Source organism: Macrobrachium nipponense, chromosome 28, assembly GCF_015104395.2.
Source record: "Macrobrachium nipponense isolate FS-2020 chromosome 28, ASM1510439v2, whole genome shotgun sequence".
Lineage (NCBI taxonomy): Eukaryota > Metazoa > Arthropoda > Malacostraca > Decapoda > Palaemonidae > Macrobrachium > Macrobrachium nipponense.
In genome coordinates, this window is record NC_087217.1 from 5,424,692 (window position 1) to 5,446,393 (window position 21,702).

Genomic DNA, 21,702 nt, shown 5'->3' on the forward strand with positions numbered 1-21,702 from the left:
ACACATGCAATTAGTGCAACTTGAACTATCCCAACCACATTGGCCTTCTATTAGTAGTAGTAGTAGTTAGTAGTAGTAGTAGGAGGGAATTGTCCTTGAAACAGAGATTATCATCAGGTACATCCGGTTTTACTTCTTCTCTTTATGCTGTTTATTGCAACATGATTAGGTTTGATGGTAAAGGATTTGAAATAGGTTTAAGGGACCATCCTCTTGTTGTTGTTATTTTTTTTTTTTGTTTATTATACAAAATACAATAATTTTCCATATCTGGTTTTTAGAATATATATAATAACCTTCATCATCACGAAAAATTTAAATTTAAAGTTAATTTGAGCATAAACTTTTCGGGTTTATTAGCAAAATTATTATTTAAAAAAAAATTTAGGTAGCCGGTTTCCTAATCTAATAATTGAACATCAATTGTAATTGGAAATCGATACCGATAAAAACTACTTTATATACGGATAATTCTGTGAGAACAGAATTTTTATTTTTTATTTTTTTTTTTTTATGATTTTTTTTTGGTCTAAACTCCAAAAAAATCGTAAAAAAAAGGAAAGAAAGAAAAAAAAAAATTTGGCTCACCAATGGAATTACTGGGATTTTTCTTCCTCTTTCCAATGGAATATCTTTGCTCTCTAAAAATTGGATAATAAATAACCGAGTATGGGCTACCAACATGCGAATAAGTATTTTTTGTACATGAACTTCCCTGCCTCAGATATATACTTAGGCTTTAGGTCCTCTGACGGTCGCTTAAACAGAAAATTTCAAAACTCGCGGCACATACTCTACGGTAGGTCAGGTGATCTACCTTAACCCTCCACCCCGCCGCTGGGGAGGGCGGGTGTTAAAAATAGAACCAGTCCCCCTTTTCTTGTCAAAAAAAAAGGATTATTTTTCTTGTCGCCGGCTGGACGCACCCTGTTTGTTCAGATCCACTTACGATAGTTAAAAATTCGTTCTCGTTGCCGACGATTTGGATTTGGTGTGAAGTACCCTTTGGTTGTTGGCTTGGCAATAGATAAAGCTTTTGGCCTGTTTGACTTTTTGGATTTTTTTGGCTTTTTTTTTGGATTTCCTTCTTACATATCTATAATTCATGGATTGATTTTGAAAGTTTAAGAAAGAAAACCTAGTTTTATTTTAGGGTTTGTTCAGAATAAGGGAATGTAAACGTTAGGGGCTTCCTAAAAGCTTGCATTAGATCCTTCCACTCGTTAATGTGAGTCGTGTAGAGGGCCGGAAATGCTCGTTTATTAACCCTTGCAAATAGTTGGTGAGAATTTGGAATGAGGATGGTTGGAAGGCTCTCTCTTCTTATGTTGAGAACGGTTTAGAGAAGGATAGGGTGCGCAAAGGCTTCTTCAAAGAGTTCTAGTAGAATGCGAGGGTGAGTGAAGTTGACGCTGAGAATCCTGTAGTAAAGAATAGTTTTCCTTCTCCATTTCAAGCCCCTGGCTGCCCGCCCAGCTTTGAACCCGCAAGTTCGTTTTTCGGAAGTTGCTTCTGGGAGAGCCTCGATCAGGAGTAAGGAGAGCCTCGCTCGCTCTCGCACAAGGTAAGAGTGATGATAGTTGCAAGTGATCAGTGCCAGTGCCCCTAGTGCAGTGGATGGATGCGTCCTGACCGTCTTCAACTAACAGCTTCCAGGCCCATTAGACCTCTTCCAGACATCCGCCAGAACCCCAGTGGAAGGTAGGAAAGGTCGAAAAGCCGCAGGGAAGGTTAGGGAGAAACCCCCCCGGCCCACCGGTTCCGGCGTCCCCGTCGGCAGGTTCCTGTTGCTCGTTCCCAGGTCTGCCTTTGGATCGAACCAAGGCAAGGAGTTATTGCCCGCCAGTGCTTTATCTCGTCATCTTCGTCGCCTTCCTCCTCAGCGTAGATGGAGCGCATCGGAGTCGTCTCGCCCTCTCAAGAGGCCCTGGCAAGGATCCTTGCGCCCTTCCTTTCCAGCCCCCGAAATCCTTCGCGGAAGAGCCAGAAGTGGAACGCAAGAGAAACCAGATTTCGTCCGGTTAACGCTTCTCCTGTTCTCTCTCAGGGTACTTTCGTCCCCGTGTAAGAGGGAGTTTTAAGAGATCTCCCTGCGCGTATCCTGGCGGGTTCCTGCAGGCGCAAGATTTGCGGCTTTAGCGGAGTCCTATTTGCCGGGACTTCTCATCGGTCGGCAAGGACGCCATCAACTTCCGGTGAAGAAGTCTAAAAAACGTTTCCTTATCGGCTAAATCTCCTTTGGCTAGAAGAGCTTTTGTCTAGCCTGTTAGTAGGTAGGTTCAAAGAATTGCAGGCTTGAGCTTCGGGTGATTCTTTCTCCGAAGTTAGGAGGCTCTCCTCTCTTCCCAGCAAGAGTTTGTGAGCCATTGTAAGGCGTAAGGGAGGCCAGACAGGTCTCTCTCCATCAGGATTTCCGCTCCCTCTTCAGTTAGGCCCAAGCCAAGGCTTAGACAGGACGTCAAGAGCCTCGTTTTCGTCCAGGAGCGAAGGAAGAGTTTCTTTCGCCTGGTGGCCACTCTCCTTTTGACGGACGCTCGGCGCCTTAGTAGGCATCTAAGATCCTAGTAGGCGCCAAGAGCCTGGTAAGGGCGGTCAACGAAAGTTTTTCCTCCTTCCGTTAGATTCACTCCCGCTTGGTATAGGCCTCTCAGGGAGCCCTTGTAAGCGCCGGCGCTTCTGACAGGGATTTCATCTGTGGATGTTTTTCTCTTCCCCGTGGCAGGTGCGTCAGAGCCTGGCAGGCGTAGTGAGGAATGGACATGCTCCAAGAGCCCTAGCAGCGCAGTAGAGCCTGATAGGCGCTCTCCCTTATCCAAGACGCTCTTCTGGGGTGGAGTTAGAATCTGTTTTCCGCACGTCGGGTCCTCCCACTTGTAGGCCGCTCTCCTCCTAGTAGGGCGGCTCCCTCCCAAGTAGGCGCTCGTCCTAGCAGGCGCTCACCAAGTAGGCTCTCTCCTGGGAGGCGCTCTCAAATAAGTAGGGCGCTCTCCTAGTAGGTGCGCTCGTCCAACTAGGCGCTCTCCCTTACCTAGTAGGGCTCCTCTCCTGGGAGGTGCGCCTCTCTAACAGTAGGCGCTCTCCTGGTATAGGCGCTCTCCTGGTAGGCGGTCCCCGTGTAAGCGCTCTCCGGTGGTTTTTTCTTCCAGTAGGGGGCGCCTCGCCGCTTAGTAGGCGCTCTCCGAACAGGGCTCTCTCCAAGGATTAGCTCTCCTCCGGGCCGAGTAGAGCTTTCTAGACGTCATTTCTTCGGTAGAATTTGTTGTGGCTTGAGTTCGGAGGAAAGATTTGCCCAAAGGAATGCTTCGGTTTCTTCGTTAAATAAGAGAACTTACAGACCTCCTCTTGCAAGATTTTGGGGAGTCCTCTTTCGGCCGTTGACTCCTCCCGTTCTCCTCCTTCCTTATTTTCAATTTCAACTACCGATACCGGCTAATAAGTCTTCAGTCCGTTAAAATGAATGAACCTACAGTGTCTATGAATAAGGCTCTGAAGAACTTTGACGACTGGTTGCTTTTCAAAAGAAGAGAAGGGCAATACAGTTTTTTCTTTTGTTCCCCCGTCCAAGCTTTGACGGTAAATGATGGGGTTCTGGTACGAGTCAGGAGAGGCCCTTCTTGGGTCTAACCGCTTACCCTCTTCTGCAGACTCGGACTTCTCTTCGTTGGTCGATTTCCGCACGTCGCTCTGGCGCTGAAGTTCTGCGAAGACGCTCCCCCGTGGGGTAATGAGCGCGGTTTGGGATCACCTTCTGTCAAGGGAATGTTCCGAGTCTTAGAAGTTTTTTGTTTAACTTTTCCTTGTGACTGGACCCTGGGAGTGTTGGTGCTAAGAGGAGGAACTTCAAGGAGCAAGACACTCTTTCGCCTGAAGACCTCCGCACGCAGTTGTCTGTCTTGCATGGACAAGGCAGTTGAGAGACGGTTCCCGGGGTGGAATTGGCATTTCACTTTTTTGGTGCAAGGAGTTGGTAAAGAACGAGGCCTGTTTTCTGCTTTTTTCCTTACCAATGGCGGGTTTTCTCCACGCACAGAGAGCGTCCTTGCTGTATTCTAAAGAACAGCTTTCCCCCGCAACTCCTTCCCCAAGAAGACTGATTAACTATATCTCCAGCTCGTTATCAGCAAAACAGGCGACGCAGGATATGCTGCGTCGCTCGGGCCTAGAATTCGAAACCTACGTTTTCAAGCAGAAGAACGAAGAAAGAGGCTCAAAGTAGGCAAGAACCCTTTCGGGAGGAGGACCTTCGTCTCGCTCTTCTTCCTCCAGAGGTTTCGAGACCACCTAGAAGGAGGAAGGCCCTCCTGCCCCGGTCTATTATGGGCCCGAAGAAATAGTTTCGGGGGAGGGTCCTCCAGACAACTGTGGGTTGCCAAGACTTCTGAACTTTGTTGCGAATGTCCCTGGCGCGAAAGGGTGGCGGTACAACTGGTCCCTCGCGATCATCAAAGGAGGGGGATAACCTCATTCCCGTTTATTTCTAGACCACCCTTGACCACCCATCCAAGGGCACTGGTGGCCAAATACAAAGACCCCACTAATGAATCAAGCCCTCCGCTCTAGCGGTAGAGCTGATGTTATAGAAATATGGCAATAGAAGATGGTTCATGGACCCCGCTTTCAGCGGGGTTTCTACAACCGTCTGGTTCCTTTCGTTCCCAAGAACTCAGGAGGATGGAGACCCGGATTTCTGGACGTAAGCGCCCTGAATGTCTTTGTGAAGAAGAGGAAGTTTCGGCTATGGAGACGACGTCATCAGTCCCCTTAGCAGCTCTTCGTCCCGGGGACTGGATGGTTGTCGCTGGTGGCCTTCAGGACCTCTGTACTTCTCATGTGCCGATCCGATCCTTCTTCTCGGCAAAATAATCTCCATATTTCAATGTGGGGAAGGGAACGTTTTTCAGTTGCAGGGCCCTATGCTTCGTGGCCTTTTCCACTGGCCCCCCAAGTATTCACAGGACTGAATTGAAAGAACGTTGCCCAGTGGCTTTCATCCTCGAGGGAGTGAGGATTTGTCCCTCTCCTTGGACCGATTGGCTTATCAGGGCCAAACTTCCAAGGAGAAATGTCTGGAGGTAACTTACGAGTGACGTTGGAGCAATCTAAGCAGCTTCTTCTCTGGGTTTTGCTAGTGAATTTTCGAGAAGTCACAGCTAATCCCCAGTCAAGAGCGTACTTCTGTGGGGATTTCTTGATGGCTTCTCAGGTTTTTCGGGCGTAATCCGTCCCCCAGTTGAGGATAACCCGAGGTTTTGGAGAAGGTAGCAATCTTTCTAGAGAAAATAGATGTATGCACAGCGGGGCGGGAGTGGATGAGTCTTTTGGGTTGGGGAACAGTTCTCCTCGCTGGTAGCAAATTCGTTTTTTTCTTCTATGGAAGGAGGTTGCACCTCAGACCCCGCTACAGTTCTTCCCTGACGAGGAACTGGGAATCGGGGGTAAGTTCCTCAAGGTCTGCAACTTTGGCGTTCAAGATTTCGCAAGGAGATAAACAGGAGGGATCTACGTTGTGGCTAAGAACCCTCTATTGTTCAAGGAACGGCCTTTCCTTGCAGGTTCGGACCCCAACCTAGTGTTGTTTATGCAGAACTCTTTTTCGGACAAAGGTTGGGGGAGCTACTCTCAGGGTCGAAGAAGAAGTGTCAGGCAACCTTGGATGGGGGATCAGGTGTCCTGGCCACATCAACAAGAAGGAGGCTAACAGCGATTTGGGTTAGCTCTCAAGACCTTCGAACCCCTCGTAAAAGGGAAATATGTTCAGATCAACTCCGACAAACCACTACAGCCCTGGCTTACATTCGTAAACAGGGGGGGGACTCACTCCTTTCTCCCTGTACGAGACAGCGCGATCGGGGGGGGGCTTCCACCTCTTGTGGTCAGAGGAAAAGGAACATAAGGCTTCCTCACCATGTTCGTACAGGGAGAAAGAAATGTCAGAGGCGGATTCTGCTAAGCAGAAGGAATCAAGTCCCTTCCCTCAGAGTGGGTCTCTTGCCCGCGTGGAAACGTATTGGCCCAGGAATCTTGTGGGGAGACGTGGGGTGCAGGCCCCATCTCGAATCTATTTGCGACCTCCAGGAATGCGCGGATTGGTCTATACTGCTCCCCCTATTGGCATACCCCAATAAGGCAAAGTTGGCAATAGATATGCATTTCCTTGATGGATTGGAGGAATCTGGATCTTTACGCGTTCCCTGCCTTTCAAGATTATAGGGGAAACGTTAAGGAAATTCGGCAAGCGTCAGAGGGGAACAATGGATGAACGTTGATAGCTTCCGTTCTGGCCCACCGCCCACGACTGGTTCACAGAGGTAACTGGAATGGTCTGGTGGATGTCCCTCAAGATCCCTACCTTCTAAGAGTCGATCTGGCTCAAAACAGCCCCACTTCGACAGGTTTTCACGAAAAACCTCCCCGCTCTCAGTCTGACTGGATTCAGACTATCAAAGGAGTCTCGTCAGAAGCTAAGGGCTTTTTCGGCAAAGTACTGGCAAAGGGCTATTGCCAATGCCACGTAGACCTTTCCACATCTAGAGTCCTACCAGTCGAAGTGGGAAAGTGGATTGTTTTTTTCGACGCTGGGTGCAGGACTTCATAAAGTTTCCTTCCTCCTCCAGTACCTCTGTGACTCAGAGTTGCAGATTTCCTTATCTTCCTGAGGGAAAAATGCGGGTTTGGTTTTTGTCTCCGACCATCCAATGGGATACAGGCGCATGCTTTCCCTCAGTTTTTTTCGTCATATAGGATTTAAACGATATGCCTGAGGACAATGGACCTCCTCCATGATTTAATCAGATCGTTTGCAAACGGTTTTAAAAGAAACCTCCTCCGTTAGTGCCTGAGCTGGAATCTTGATGTCCGTGCTGCTCTTCCTGCTGGTCCTCAAGGTTTCGAACCTCCCCATGCTGCTTCGTTTCCAGAGTACCTTTCGATGGAAGCTCCTTTTTCTCTGTGCGTTAGCGTCATCGAAGAGGGTCAGCGAGCTGCAGGCTCTAGAAAAGGTGAGGTAGGTTTCCAAAGGAGGCTCCGCTGGTTTTTGCTCTTTTCTTCCGCTTTCCCTATCCAAGCAATGAAAACCCTTCTTCGCCTGTGGCCCAGGATCTTTCGCAAATCAAAAGTCTTGATCCTCCTTAGTTGGGTGTACAGAAGAGGAGCAGTATCTCTTTGGCCCGTTGGAAGAAGCCTGAAATATTATCTTCAGAGGAATAAAAGACTTGCCGCTAATGAGAGCAATCTCTGGTGCTCGGTTTAAGGGACCCGGTTTTCCCAGTTGGCCCTTTATCTAAAAATGCCACTCTCATTCGTTTATCAGGAATATTAATTATCAAAGAATCAAGCCCACACTTCTTGCTAATCAGCAACAGTTTTAACCTTCTGAAAGTCAAGGAGGCGCACGAAGTACCGGCCATCGCGACGTCTTTGGGCTTTCAAGAAGAATTTGTTTTTCATTACAAAACCTTATTGCAAGGCCACGTTTTTGGATGGTGGTGAATCAGTCTTCTCTAATCAAACTACCTAATGGGACGGTATGCTATTACGTATGATAAGTTTTTGGGTTTTTGGGCTTAGGGCCCAGTTACGTATCGGCGGATTTCAGTGCTGGGGCGCAGGGAGCTGAAACACATCCTTTTTCAACTCCATTTTTTTTCCCCTTGTTAGTTTTAAGTTTGAGTTTTTTGGTTGTACGGGAAGGGAGGTTTGCAGAGGCAGCTCCTTCTTTCGTATACTAATGTTAGTATTTGGTTAGGGTGATCGGTTGTGCTTGGGAGGCTCCTTGCAATTGGTAGTGATAGGCTCTGGCATGTAAGCGTGTTGATCCCCATTGACCATATCCTGCTTGGATTCTGCCAAGTAAGTGGACGTCAGTTTCCCAGTTGGTTAGATCCCAAAGAGTTTCTTCAGCCATAGGTCACGCCCTCGCCTGTAGACTTCTTTAAGGCAACGCAGGACTAATAGACAGTAACTATTCAATGTCTTCTGGCCTAAAATCGAGGTAAGAAACCCAGAGGTTTGATATTTGTTATTCCTTTTAACATGTGTTGTCCCCCACTTTCTAAAGTTAAGTCTTTGTGTCCTCTTTCCTCCACCAAGGGTTGTCCAATCAGCTAAGTTATATCTGGCAGGGAAGTTCATGTACAAAATGATATTGTTAGTATACAATAAAGTTTTGTACATACTTACCTGGCAGATATATACGATTGATGGCCCGCCCAGCCTCCCCCTCAGAGACAGGTGAAGAAAATAACCTGACAAGAAAGGGGGACTGTTCTTACAACCCACCCGCCTCCCAGCGGCGGGTAAGGTAAGTCACCTGACCCTACCGGTAGCGTTGCCTGCGAGTTTTGAATTTTCTGTCGTGACGTCAGAGACCTAAGCTAAGTATATATCTGCCAGGTAAGTATGTACAAAAACTTTATTGTATACTAACAATATCATGTTTTTGAGTTATGAGCGCCCAAAGATTTGCTATGTAAATTTTTGCTTTTTTCTTTGAAAAGTCAAAACAGCATTATTATAATGACTTTATTTGTACTTTTATAGTTGATATCTACATCAAGGATCCTGGTCCTCCCCCTAAAAGTGGTATTAATACCCTAAGTGTGACACGAGACAATGATGTTGACGGCGTGACATGAGACAATGAGGGAGCTGATAACAATGAATTTTTGTGTTTTTCTTTCAGCACACTCCTGGCCTTTGCTAATTTTGTTAGCCTTAGTTGCTTAGTAGCCTTCTTGATCTTAATTAACTTCAGCATTGCTATAAGTTCACTAGGAAGTTATAAAAACAAAGTAAACAGCAAGTAAACAAACGCATGTGCATGCAACCACTTTGACATCGGTGGAGTAACTGAGTTGTTCTCTTGAGTGACTGAGTCTCACCTAAAACTGTCCAGAGCTCTCACACTACCTTTTATCGCTGCCAGACGTATGAGAATTTCAAAACAAATCTGAAAAAATCGCTGTATATATGCAAAAATAAACACACTTAAGACAATTCTGTCAAACTCAGTCATACAGACGAAGCAGTTATGATGACATCATCATTTAAAAACCGCTATATCTTCATTATTTGTTTCAACAATTGGCTGAAACTTCTAGAAAGCATGTACGGCATGTTTCTGCATAGTAGGTAGAAATAATAACTATATTTTATAATAACTTTATTTTTTATTTTTTCAAGTTGATAAGTCATCCGCTATGGCGGATGGTCCCCTTAAGTTAAACAAAATTTCAGATGCTTTACTCTCTAAGGGCCATTTCAGTTTACATATGCTTTTGTTTTAAAAGGATAAGTTATCTAAAAGAGTTTGTCGTCAGCAGTGTGTGACACCTCACAGAACTTAGCTATTTCAGCTGATTTATTTTTCAAATGTTGAACACCAGTGGTTTTACTATATTTTTGATTAACTGTCAAATTCATTGGTCCAGTGTTTGTGATTTTGAAATTAACACCAATGGGTTTAATTTATTTTTTTTAAACATCTTAACTTACCTGGTAGCTATATATATATATATAACTACCAGGTAAGTATGTTCAAAAATTTATTTTAATATGAAAATATCATGTTTATATTGTTCCACTTTTTGTAAAATAAGTCTGCCATTTGTTAAGAATATGGATTTCATTGGTTATATTTGGCCTAAGCAGCAATTCAGCATATTTCATATGTGGAAGAAATATTGAATTATTTTGTAAGAAGATATTTAGGTCAGCAGTTCTTCCAGCATCCACTTGTAACACCATTATCATTAACTCAGCAGAAAGAGGCACATTATTTACAGCGTATGATTTTTTTCTCTACAGGTATTTATGGAGCTGGCTGCCTAATGACTGAAGGCTGCCGAGGTGAGGGTGGATACCTTGTGAATTCAGAGGGTGAGAGGTTCATGGAAAGATTTGCACCAGTTGCTAAAGATTTAGCGTCACGAGATGTGGTATCCAGATCAATGACAATTGAGATTCGCGAGGGACGAGGTTGTGGTCCTGAGAAAGATCATGTTTACTTACAGGTAAGATATTTCTTGAAAAAATAGTGAAAATAATTTTTAACTTGAAAAAGTCAGTATTTGCAAAGACTTGATACCTTGCGGTAAGGGTGTAAGAATACTACCACCGTAGGTCCTGCATGCGTAAAAGGTGACTAAAAGTACAGCTGCTTCTGTGCAGTCTTACTTTTTAGTAAAAGGCTAGGTTCACTGACGATAACTGGAACTAGAGAGATAAGAAATGTGTATAAGCTTCATTACTGTGGGTGATGACAGGGAAGAAATGGAGTCGAAATTATAGTAAGTAACAACTGAAAGAAAAAAGTGGTAGAAGTAAAGAGAGTGAATGATAGGCTTTTAAAGATCCCAATACTAATAGGGGAGAAAGTAGTAAATATAATACCAGTATACGCTCCTCAGATGTACCAAGAGCAAGAGAACGGAATAGTATTTAGACAAGAGTTTGAGGCTGTCATTAGAACAGTAGGGAGATTGAAAAACTAATAATAGGAGCTCATGTGAATGGTAGGGTAGAAAAGAGAAGACATGGGTATGATGAGGTTTACGGAGGCCGTTGGTTGAATTAGAAATGAAGATAGGGATTATATATTGGTTTCAGAAGTTTGATAAGTACTTGATAACAAGTGAAAGTGGAGGAGTGCAAAGCCAAATAGTAAATTACATCCTGGTTAGAGGAGCCAACAAAAGCAATTTGACGAACTGCAAAATGATCTTGGAGAAGTATGTGTTAAAGAACATAGGTTGGTGGTGATGGATTTGAAAATGAGAGGGAGGAAACCTAAAAAAGAAAGAGGAGATCCAGAATTAAGATTTGGGAACTAAAAGGAGAAAAAAGGGGGACCAATTTAGGAGGACTGTGAGAGAGAGAGGTCTGGAAATAGGGAATGTAGAAGTGTGGGAAGCTGAGGAACGGGCATGAAGAACCAGTGGATATGGATTGTTGAGAGGAGAAAATTGGTGGTGGAATGGAAAGGAGCAAGAATTAATGAAAAGAAAATAAAAAAGCATTTAAGAACTGAAAAGTAAGGAATGCACAGCGTGCAGAGGAACTGTACAGAGAAGGGGAAAGAGATGCGAGGAGGAGGGTAGGTATGGCTATTGGAAGAGTGGCAGAGCAGTTGAATGAAAGACTAGGAACAAGAGAGGGAGAAAAGGATATCTATAAGATTTCAAATTTGAGGAAAAGACAGACAGGATTTAGGTAAATTGGGTGTGATGAAGGTTAGAGATGGAAATATATTGCATAGGGATGAAGACAATGAGAAGCGATGGAGAGAGTATTTTGAACATTTAAATACTGAAAATATGAGAGAGTGGAGATATCTGGGAGAAGCACAGAGGGGGGAGGGACCAGTGGTGGAGATACAGGAGAGAGAAGTGAAGAGAGCATAAAGTAAAATGAAGAATGGTAAAGTACCAGGTCCATCAGAGTTCCGAATTGAAATGACCAAATTACTAGGTACATAGTGAGATAGCTACAGAAAAAGAGGCTGGAGCTTTATTGTGCATTTATAGACCTAGAGAAAGCATATGATAGAATCCCAAGAGAAGTGATGTTTTTGTGTTTGAGGAAGAGGAAAGTCCCAGAAAGTTAGTTAGGTTGGTTGAGATGATATATCAGAGAACGAATACAAAAGTAATAACAGCAGTTGGGGTAACAGAAAACTAAAATTAGTGTTGGATTACATAAGGTATCAGCATTAAGCTTTTTTTTTTTGGTTTGTGCTGGTCACTGACTGAAAAGGTCAGGAATGAAGCACTGTGGTGATTACCGCTGAATATGAGGAGGACTTTACAGGGAAGTGCTGGAGAGTGGCAGGAGTCTTTATAGAGGGGTGGCTTAAAGGTGAATGTAAATAAAACAGAGGTTTTAGTGAGCAGTAGAGAAGATAGACAGAATGGTAATACAAGAAAGAAGAGGCTCGATTATAAAGTGAGCAGAAAAGTTTAATTACTTTGGATCTACTTTAAGCCAAGAGGGAGGATGTGAGGCTGAAGTTGACTGTAGGAGAAAAAGCAGCACGGGGGAAGTGGAGAGATGTAGCTGGAGTAGTATGTGATAAGAAAATATCAATCAAAGTAAAAGTCGAAGATTTACATCACAGCGATAAAACCAGTGGTAATGTACGGACCAGAAACATGCGCTCTAAGAGAGAAAAAAAAAAGGGGAATTAAAGCTTGAGAGAACAGAGATGAGATTGCCAAGATGAATTATGGGAATATTGCTGGTTGAGAGATTGGAAATTGATGATATAAGAAGGAGAGCAGGCTTAGTAAAGATTTCAAGAGGTGAAAGAGAGTAATGATTGAGATGGTAAGGGCTTATGTTAAGGATGGATGAGGAGGGAGTGGAGAGAGCTTGGGAAGAACCTGTTAGAGGAAGAAGATTGAGAGGGAGACAGAGAATTAGATGGCGAGATAAAGTGAAGGAAGATAATGGAGAGAAGGGGTTTGGTGAAGGATGAGGCCTTTAATAGAAGGCAGTGGAGAAGGCGCATCAGGCAACCAACCCCTTAATGTAGGGATAACAGTGGGAAAGATGATTTGCAAAGACTTGAGACTAATGAACTAAGTAACAAACAAAATTGGAATAAAAATTTTTATGTAGTTTTTGTAAAGAAAATTTGGGGTAAAGCATGAATTGGGTAACACTATGAATTACCATTAAATTTTTGTTCATATGTTTTTTTATATATATTTTCAGCTTCATCACCTTCCTCCTGAGCAGTTAGCTCAACGATTGCCCGGTATCTCTGAGACTGCCATGATTTTTGCAGGAGTTGACGTAACTCGTGAACCCATCCCTGTCTTGCCTACTGTCCATTACAATATGGGCGGTGTTCAGACCAACTACAAAGGACAGGCAAGTAATTCAGTATAACTTCTCAGTTTGTTTAAAAAACCTTCAACTTTGTGGTTGTCTTGCCTCTTATTTTTGTTTTTGTTTTTAATACAACCCTAAGCTTCATATCTCTCTCTCTCTCTCTCTCTCTCTCTCTCTCTCTCTCTCTCTCTCTCTCTCTCTCTCTCTCTCTCTCTCTCTCTCTCTCTCTCTCTCTCTCTCTCTCTCTCTCTTATATTACTAATAAGTTGTTTTGTTGGGCAGGTAATCACATACGATGGAGTGGAGGATAAGGTTATCCCTGGATTGTATGCTGCAGGTGAAGCTGCATGTGCATCTGTTCATGGTGCTAACCGTCTGGGAGCAAACTCTCTTCTTGACCTGGTGGTATTTGGCCGTGCTTGTGCTCACACCATTGCTGAGGAGAATAAGCCAGGGGAAACCATTGGTGAACTATCAGCTGTAAGTTTTACATTTTCAATAACCTGTTTCATGTAGCAGTTAAAGTTTCATATTTCATGTTCTGAAATTTAATGATTTGAGAACATAAGTCATTGATTTATTTTAGGTGATAATTTTCTTTTGAATTTTTAGTGTTCTAGAATTATGACAGAAGAGGTATATAGTACAAGATTGACATTGCTTTCATATTAAAAGATATATTTTTTTATACATTGACTCTAATGGTAATAGGTTGAAAGTAAACATTTTTAGCAGAAAATAGCTGCAATAGATATTCTGAATAAATTCCATATGTCCGAGTATGGTTGGGATAGTAAGACTGGAATACTTCTGCTTATTAAAATTAAGGCATTTATTTTTTCATTTTTTGACATTTATCGGGTACAGCATTTAGGGAGAAAGGGAAGATATTGATCTTTTTGAGGTTTAGTAAATGTAGCATAACAAAATCAGACTAAAAATGTGTAGGCGTGTATTATTAATGACTATATTAGGAGAAATATATCTTTGAAAAGCAAAATATTCCTCATATCTATAGACCTCTCTTTCTGTGGGCATAAACCCAACCTTGTAATGGAGCTACTTGAATTGAAAAGTTTACAAACAATTTATATGTTTTGTAAATGATGTAGTTTGGTTATAGCATTATTTTGTTTCAGAATGCTGGTGAAGCATCAGTTGCCAACATTGATCGTATTAGGTTTGCGAAGGGCAATGTTTCAACAGCTGAGCTTAGGTTAGCCATGCAGAAGACCATGCAGAACCATGCTGCAGTTTTCCGCACGGGTGAAGTTCTCTCTGAAGGGTGTGAAAAGATGTCAGCATTGTGGTCAAAGATGGATGACATTAAGGTATGTAATTGCAAGGTTTCAGGTAGTAACACCAATTTTTTTGTTTTTTTTTAGATAAAATTTGGCTATAGTTCTGGACTTATGACCAGGTTGTGGGTTTGATCATTTAAAGCATTATGATAACTGTATATTGCATATGGAAATAGATTGCATATGGTGTGTATAGCTGCATAAATATGCATATTTGACTATTCATTTTTTAGTATTATATAAAGAATTTCTTAATTTTAGAGCTGAATAGTTCCTTTTGAAGTGGCATAGTGATTTTGTGTAATACAGTTTTGAAGAAATTTTGGTAAATACGTATACTGTTTCCATTTTAGGATATGTGTGATATGTGACCAGTTTTATTAATTTAGGTTATGTTTTCAGCTTGCTGATCGAGGCATGGTTTGGAATACAGATTTAGTAGAGACACTTGAGCTTCAGAATTTGATGGTAAATGCTATTCAGACAATGTTTTCAGCAGAAGCTCGCAAAGAATCCCGAGGTGCTCATGCACGAGAAGATTTCAAGGTATGTTATGTGTGAAAGAAAAGGCATGCGGATGCAGGAAAATTTTCTTAAATTGCTTAGATTTTGATGAATGAGATTACAGTTTCATCATTATTGTAAGATATTGGTAAAGAAAGTTTTAGCCTGAAGTTATTGCAGTCATTTCAAATTCAAATAGATTGCAATGGCTTTAGGATTATGGAATTCATCATTTTACAGTATTTGAGACCACAGAATCACAAAGCTTAGACTTAAAACTTGCTTGAATGTTTCATTCTTGAATCTTATGAAAACTTTAACAAGTAGAAAAAATTGAACATCCAAGAAAGAAAAGATTAATGTGGAAAGAAATGAATTGGGCCTGAAGGTCTGATGCAAAACCCTTTACAGTGCCCACCAGGCTTTACACGTTTCCACATTTTTGCGGTCCACTTTGTCGCAGATTTTTGTGGAACACAACCTTCACTTTTCCATAGGGAACTTTCTCCAATTTGTGGATTTCTTCTATGAACCAGATATTGAGAATTATTAAGATTTTTTTTTTTTTTTTGTTGCAAAGCAACATTTTTTATTCACTAATACTGTATTTTTTCCTATTATGTTTGTGACTAAGTAGTACCAATTTTTAGGATAAAAATGATTTACATCGCACTTGTAATGTAGTTATGCATATATTAAGCTCATTCCAGGTTGGGCCCCATACTGAGCATAAAGGCCCTCATACACTGAACGATTGTATGAACGACTGTTGTTATTGACAAACGCACACACTATTCAGATAGTATGAATGATCTCTGCACTGATTTCAGTCTGAACAAAGATTTTGTCTTGGGAAGACATGGCATCCTCTCTAGAACAAATGTGAGTGAAAGCTTTCTATCGGCAGACAAGCACATACATTGACATTGAATGACCTGTGTATGACAGACTTCAGTCGCAAGCCAGCAACCTGGTCCTGACAAGATTCCCGCTGAGATCATTCAGACTTGAAGCTCCTCCTACTTTTGCATTCAGACAAGCCCATAGACAGTGTTTTTGCCGAACGATACAGACATTCGTTCAGTCTATGGGGCCCTTAAGAGCATGACTCTCTCTCTCTCTCTCTCTCTCTCTCTCTCTCTCTCTCTCTCTCTCTCTCTCTCTCTCTCTCTCTCTATGAAAAATTTTACAGTAATATCATTCCAAATACATCTTACATTACCTTAGAGAGAGAGAGAGAGAGAGAGAGAGAGAGAGAGAGTTACAAGGGTTAGGATATCTCAAAGACTTGGTAGTCAATCCGAGGAGACACTGTGTGCTCACTCATCTCTAGGAGCAGGTTTTTCTGTTCATTCACAGTGGCCTAATGGTTTTGTCTAACTTACTTTTACACACACACACACACACACACACCACACACAGAGGCTAGTACACCTATTATGCTCAGCCCGGGCCCCAACCTGGAATGAGCCTACTAGATACACAGTGGACCCCCTCATATTTGTGCTCTCCGGATTTGCAGACTCACGCATTCACGGATTTCACTTGGGAACATTTCCCCCCATTATTCGCAGAAAATTCACCTATTCACAGTATTTTTTATGAGAAATGTCCAGAAATTCCTGTTTTTTTGTTTTTTTTATCAATTTCATCTTAAAATGCATTTTTTGTATTAAAACTTTTAAAAAATCCAAGTATGAAAATTTTTAATGTTTTTTTTTGGGTTTTAACTAACAAAATAGGCTGTTTCCAGTATTTTTATAGGTGTTCCAACTATTCACAGACCAACTTTGGGGGGGGGGGGGGGGGTTGTGGTGTTTGGTACACATCCCCTGCAAATACGGGGGGACCACAGTAGAACTGAAAACTATAAGTGGGGTAAATCATTATCATAAAAAACCGTATTTAGTCACAAACACAATATGAAAAATACTGTAATTAGTGAATAAGAGTGTTATAAAAAAAATCTATTTAGTGATATATAATTTTAAAAGGTTTAATATTTCAATGCCATGAGAGAAAATAGCGTATGTATACAGTACAGGGGTAACTTCATTAGTTGTCAAATGTTCTGTAAGACAGATTTATTTAATTTTTATTAATGATTTATTTAATTTGTATTATTGATATTTTGCTGTTTACACTATTATTTTAAAATAATTAAATCATTGTTATAAGCATTTTAGGCATTATATATACTCAAGAGTAAATTGTAATGGGTAATCTAAGATATCTTTGGATGGTTTGGGATGATGGTTTAGGGTGTGTTTTTTTCTAATTTTATTTCTTTTCTATTGAAATGTTTTAGTATGATAATTTCAGGTAATTTTTGTTTGAACTATCATATTAAGCAGTGAAATTTTAAAATACACAATTATAAGCATTTTAGTTTTAAGGGATTGTGGGTTTGGCAGTTACAAGCCAGTTATTTTTAGAGGGGATATTTGCATTTCTGTATCAGGTTCCTAGATCCTATTCCTGTGTAAAAGTGGGGAAGCATTGTAGTGTATTGCCCGAAGTGTTCCAGTGCATAACTGGTACAACCTTTAGTCTCTCCTCAGCTAAGTTTTGTTGACATGGACCAGTACATTAATGGTTGAAATACAGAACCCACAATAAACTTCCAATTTTTTAGACTGCCCTATTTTGAGTGAAGAGAAAATCTTGAAAGTAGGAGACAAATCTTGAAGAAATTCAGAATCTTCAGTATTTTTACTTTATCTACTTAAAAAGTTTTAACTTTGACTGGCCAAGCTAAAATATATATATATATATATATATATATACTATATATATATATATATATATATACATACATACATACATCATACATACATACTACATACATACATACTACATACATCATCATACACATACATACATACTCACATCATACATACATACATATATATATATATATATATATATATATATATATATATATATATATAATGTATATATATATATACTATCACTACGACTGGGCAAACTTTAATTTTGCCCAAGATATGCAAACGGTCTTAGTATAAGAAAAATATTCTAAAAACTTTTCTATACCTTCTATGCAAAGATGAAAGTGAAAATTTCCAACCTTCTAAGGGGGCCTCTTTTCTTAGACACTTGTAAAGATATGCTAATTTTACCAAGTTGTAGATGTTTTTTCTATTAATCTTTTGTATTTTATTTTGTAAAAGATTATAATTAAAGCTCACACATTATCATAACAGATAAGAACTAAAATCAATAACAGATTCTGAGTATGTTCATGACAAAATATTTGAGATGTACTGAAAGAAATGCACTACCTTTTAGGCAGATGTATATACATTTTTTTTCCAGTTTTTCTTCGTACAAAATTTCAATTATAGCTGACACTATCATAAAAGATTAGATGGAGAGGTGCAGTATATTCCCCAATGAAATCTTAAGTCACACTGGTTCCTTCTTATCCTGCACTGAGGTACTACAGTTGTTGCAAAATTTGTTTCAAACTTTGTCACAAAATATTGATTCTCACCAGAGGTGACACGCTCAGCCTCTAGAGCTATATTAGGCCTCGCGTTATCTTTCCCATCCAATAACGGTTCAGGATTTATTGAAATAAATTAGAACCTCTTCACTTATAAAACACATCTTTCAGGCCTTCACCCCCATTAGAGCTTTGTTTTGTGGTTGGTCTACCCCTTAATGGGCTGATACCCTCATGTGAGTAGCAATAACAGTTTTTGGGTATCAGACAGATTCACTCGTGGTGAGCATCAGTATTACGTGCTATCGTTTTGGGGAAATTGGCAGGAAAGAGGTTCCATTAGTTATATAGCATGTTAATTCACTAATGGCAATGTTGAAACTGGCTCAGATCAAGAAAGTAGGCAGCTCATAAGTTAGTTGTGATCTTGACTTAATGGAGCCCATGTGTTTCTCTTCCTCCCGTCTTCTTCCTCATCTTCAGCTTTTCCCATCCTTATGGGGGTGCCGCTGTTTATTACTCTTCGCCATCTTCCCCTGTCAACTGTCTCTCTCCATCTCATTTTTTGTCTACCTCTCCTTATTCCGGGCACTTCCATGTTCATGGTTCATTTACATACAGAATCCTCCTCTCCTCTCTCATATTTGCTCATAAATGTACCTGAGGGTAGCTGTCAGTTTTAATTCTTATCTTTTATGATAGTGTCAGTTACATTTGAAAAAAAAAAAAAAAAAAAAAAAAAAAAAAAAAAAAAAAAAAAAAAAAAAAAAAAAAAAAAAAAAAAAAAAAAAGTGCAAAGTAGTATTAAAAGGAAAAAAAAAGAAAAAGAAAGAAAGAAAGAAAAAAAAATATATATATATACTTGATGATAAATAACAGTGCCAAGACCAGGAAGAACATTCTTTATTTAACGAGCTTTCGAGGTTCAAAACCTCATCTTCAGGCTGAAAAAATTGACAAGGATGAGAAATCGCTAAAAATTACATTAAAATGAATTGTCTTATTAAAAGCTTCAGTAAAAACATAAAATAAAACGAACATTACATACATACTAAAAATTACGATAAAACTAAACAAACGTAAACATACAAAAACAGAAATAAAAATGAAAGTAATATGAAAGGTAAACAAACTACCCTCAAAAATAAAATAGCTAACGACCCACTTTGCGTACCTACTATGAAACTATATGATAGCTAGTTGAATACCGGACGAGTTGTTGTTCAATTCCGGTTTCATTTTCTTAATAAACAGCGACTCTGAAATTAAAAGGTCCAGTCTATTTGAGCAAAAAGACAGTACTCTAAAATCTAGGTGAGTGAAAGGATGGTCCTGTGCTAAACTGTGTTCCCTTATGGCAGAAAAAGGTGATTTAGAAAGAGGAAACCTAGTTCTAACGGAAAGACCTCTGTGTTCCAAAATTCTGTGTCTAAGCCAGCGGGAACTGGATCCCACGTATCGCAGACCACACTGCGAACAGGTAAACAAGTAAACGACACCTCGAATTAAGGTCCACAGGAAGAGCAGGCTTCTCCCTCAAAAGTGATCCTACAGTAAAAGGGTTAGTAAAAACAAACCTGAAACTAACTTGAGGAAAACTGTGCTTAAGTATTTCTTGTAACTTTTTTCGTACCAAGTAGCTACTATGACCAAGGAAAGGCAAATTAATATAACTTTTACATCTTTACTAACAGTACTGTACACCGGTCTGGGACAAAATTTCTCATCTAGAAAATTTTTCAGAACTTTGTAAAAAGACAAATACGGGATAAGAATTTTCGAAAAATAATTCTGGAGGAAGACCATGTCTTGATGAAATAAATTAAAATCACAGCAGACATTGTAAGCTCTAATTTATCATAGTACGTATTGAATTAATTTTAAACAACTTTGGTGAAAAACTAAGATAATTTAATCCCAAGCCAGTAAAAGTACTTTTTCTATAAACCGAAGTCTCAAATTTACCTCTATTTCTGTGTACCTGAACATCTAAAAATGACAACATATTATCCTGTTCTGTCTCACAAGTAAAAGTAATATTAGGATGACGAGAATTAAAAATATTCAAAAAATAAATCCACGTGTGAACGTTCCTTAAACACAAGGAAAGTGTCCATCCACGTACCTGCGATAATGTACAACGGTTTGAAAGCAACAGGGCATTCAGACATCCAAATCTTTTCACATAACCCATGAAACAATCTGCATATACAGGTCCAAGGGAATTTCCCATAGCAACTCCATCTATTTGATTATATAATTTACCATCAAAAGTTAAAAATGCCATCAGTTGTAGCCAATTGTAATAATTTTCGCAAATCTACTTTACTAAGTCCGAAAGTTGTTAAGTGGTTTTCACATATATTATTAAGAATAATGTCAGTAGTTTTCTTTTAATGGGATATTCGTGAAAAGAGAGTTGTTCCGACACGGCATACAAACCTTCGGTCCTTTTACATAGGAAGGTACTAGCGGCAGCTGGATAGGTCGTAAGCTTTCGAACAAGGGGTTCGGTAGTTAACTGCTTGTCCGACAGGCGCGCGCGCGCGACTGGGAGGTAAACAAATCACTTTTGCTTTCGGCTCACGCGAGTGGACGTGTGTGTTTTCGACGCTCTCTGCCCGCTTCTCGTCGTTTGCTTTCTTGAGTATATGGTTGTGTTTGTGTATGAAAGAATTCATTGTAAGTACAATCATTTCTCTCTTTTCATAATATTTGAAGTGTTTTTGATTAATGATGGAATCTCCTCGCCTCGCTACCCCACGAGACTATGCCCGGGTACCGAAGGGCGCTAAATGCGGGAAGTTCCGCTCTTTCCCGGAGATAGACCCTCATATTTTGTGTGGCTCGGTGTCGGGGGGTGGGCGCGAATGCACCGAACCGAGCCATGTGATGTTTGCAAATAATTGGTCGGAGGCGCAGTGGACTTTGTATGAGGGCAGAAGAAGCGAAGGCCTGCAAAGGAGTCGTCGGAAAGCTCTCCCGCGACTCCTTTGGTGAACGGACACTTCGTCTTTCTTTCCTGCCGCCCGCTCAACTTCCACGTATCGCGCCTCCCCCTTCGGGGGGGGTTTCTAGGTCCTTCTCCTCTCTGACTTGTCGAGTGTGGAGGAGCGCTAGATACCCTGACGTCGAGTTGTACTCTGGGTCCTCTATCCGTTCGTCTTCGCGCGAACGGGTAGAGGATCCCCCTAATCACTCCGCGAAGGATGACCTCGGACAGGTGTGGGCATCGTTGGGGCTGCAGGGCGTGCCGAGTGTCCAGGGGCTGCTCTACCATCTCGCTGGCTCCGTGGCGGTCACCCATGCTACGGTCACGACCACACCACGACCCTTACAACACCCGGCTACGCTTCACCTCCTCACCTGGTGTACACCCCGCACGCGGTCTCTGTGACCCACTACATCGGTGCAGGGGCCAGTCGCCGTACCTCGGGGGTAGTGAGATGCCGCCACCTGGGTTTGCCGTGCTGCCGCGACCGGACTCGTGTGCCCGAAGAGCTCGCCCCTGGACCTCCCACCGGTACCTAGGATGTCTGTGCCGCTGGTCCGCCATCTGGACCGCCTACACAGTCTGCCGTACCTGCCGTACCTGCC

General features: G+C 41.2%; 1 protein-coding gene across 1 annotated transcript in view; it reads left to right on the plus strand.

Annotated features, from left to right (window-relative positions):
- The window catches only part of LOC135201379 (succinate dehydrogenase [ubiquinone] flavoprotein subunit, mitochondrial-like), a gene marked incomplete in the record, with an annotated part of 109,321 nt that overhangs the window by 62,749 nt on the left and 24,870 nt on the right, over positions 1-21,702 (plus strand). Inside the window, 5 exon segments of the mRNA XM_064230227.1 lie at positions 9,805-10,010; positions 12,712-12,870; positions 13,114-13,311; positions 13,971-14,162; positions 14,535-14,678. Coding sequence (XP_064086297.1) covers positions 9,805-10,010; positions 12,712-12,870; positions 13,114-13,311; positions 13,971-14,162; positions 14,535-14,678 — 899 coding nt within the window.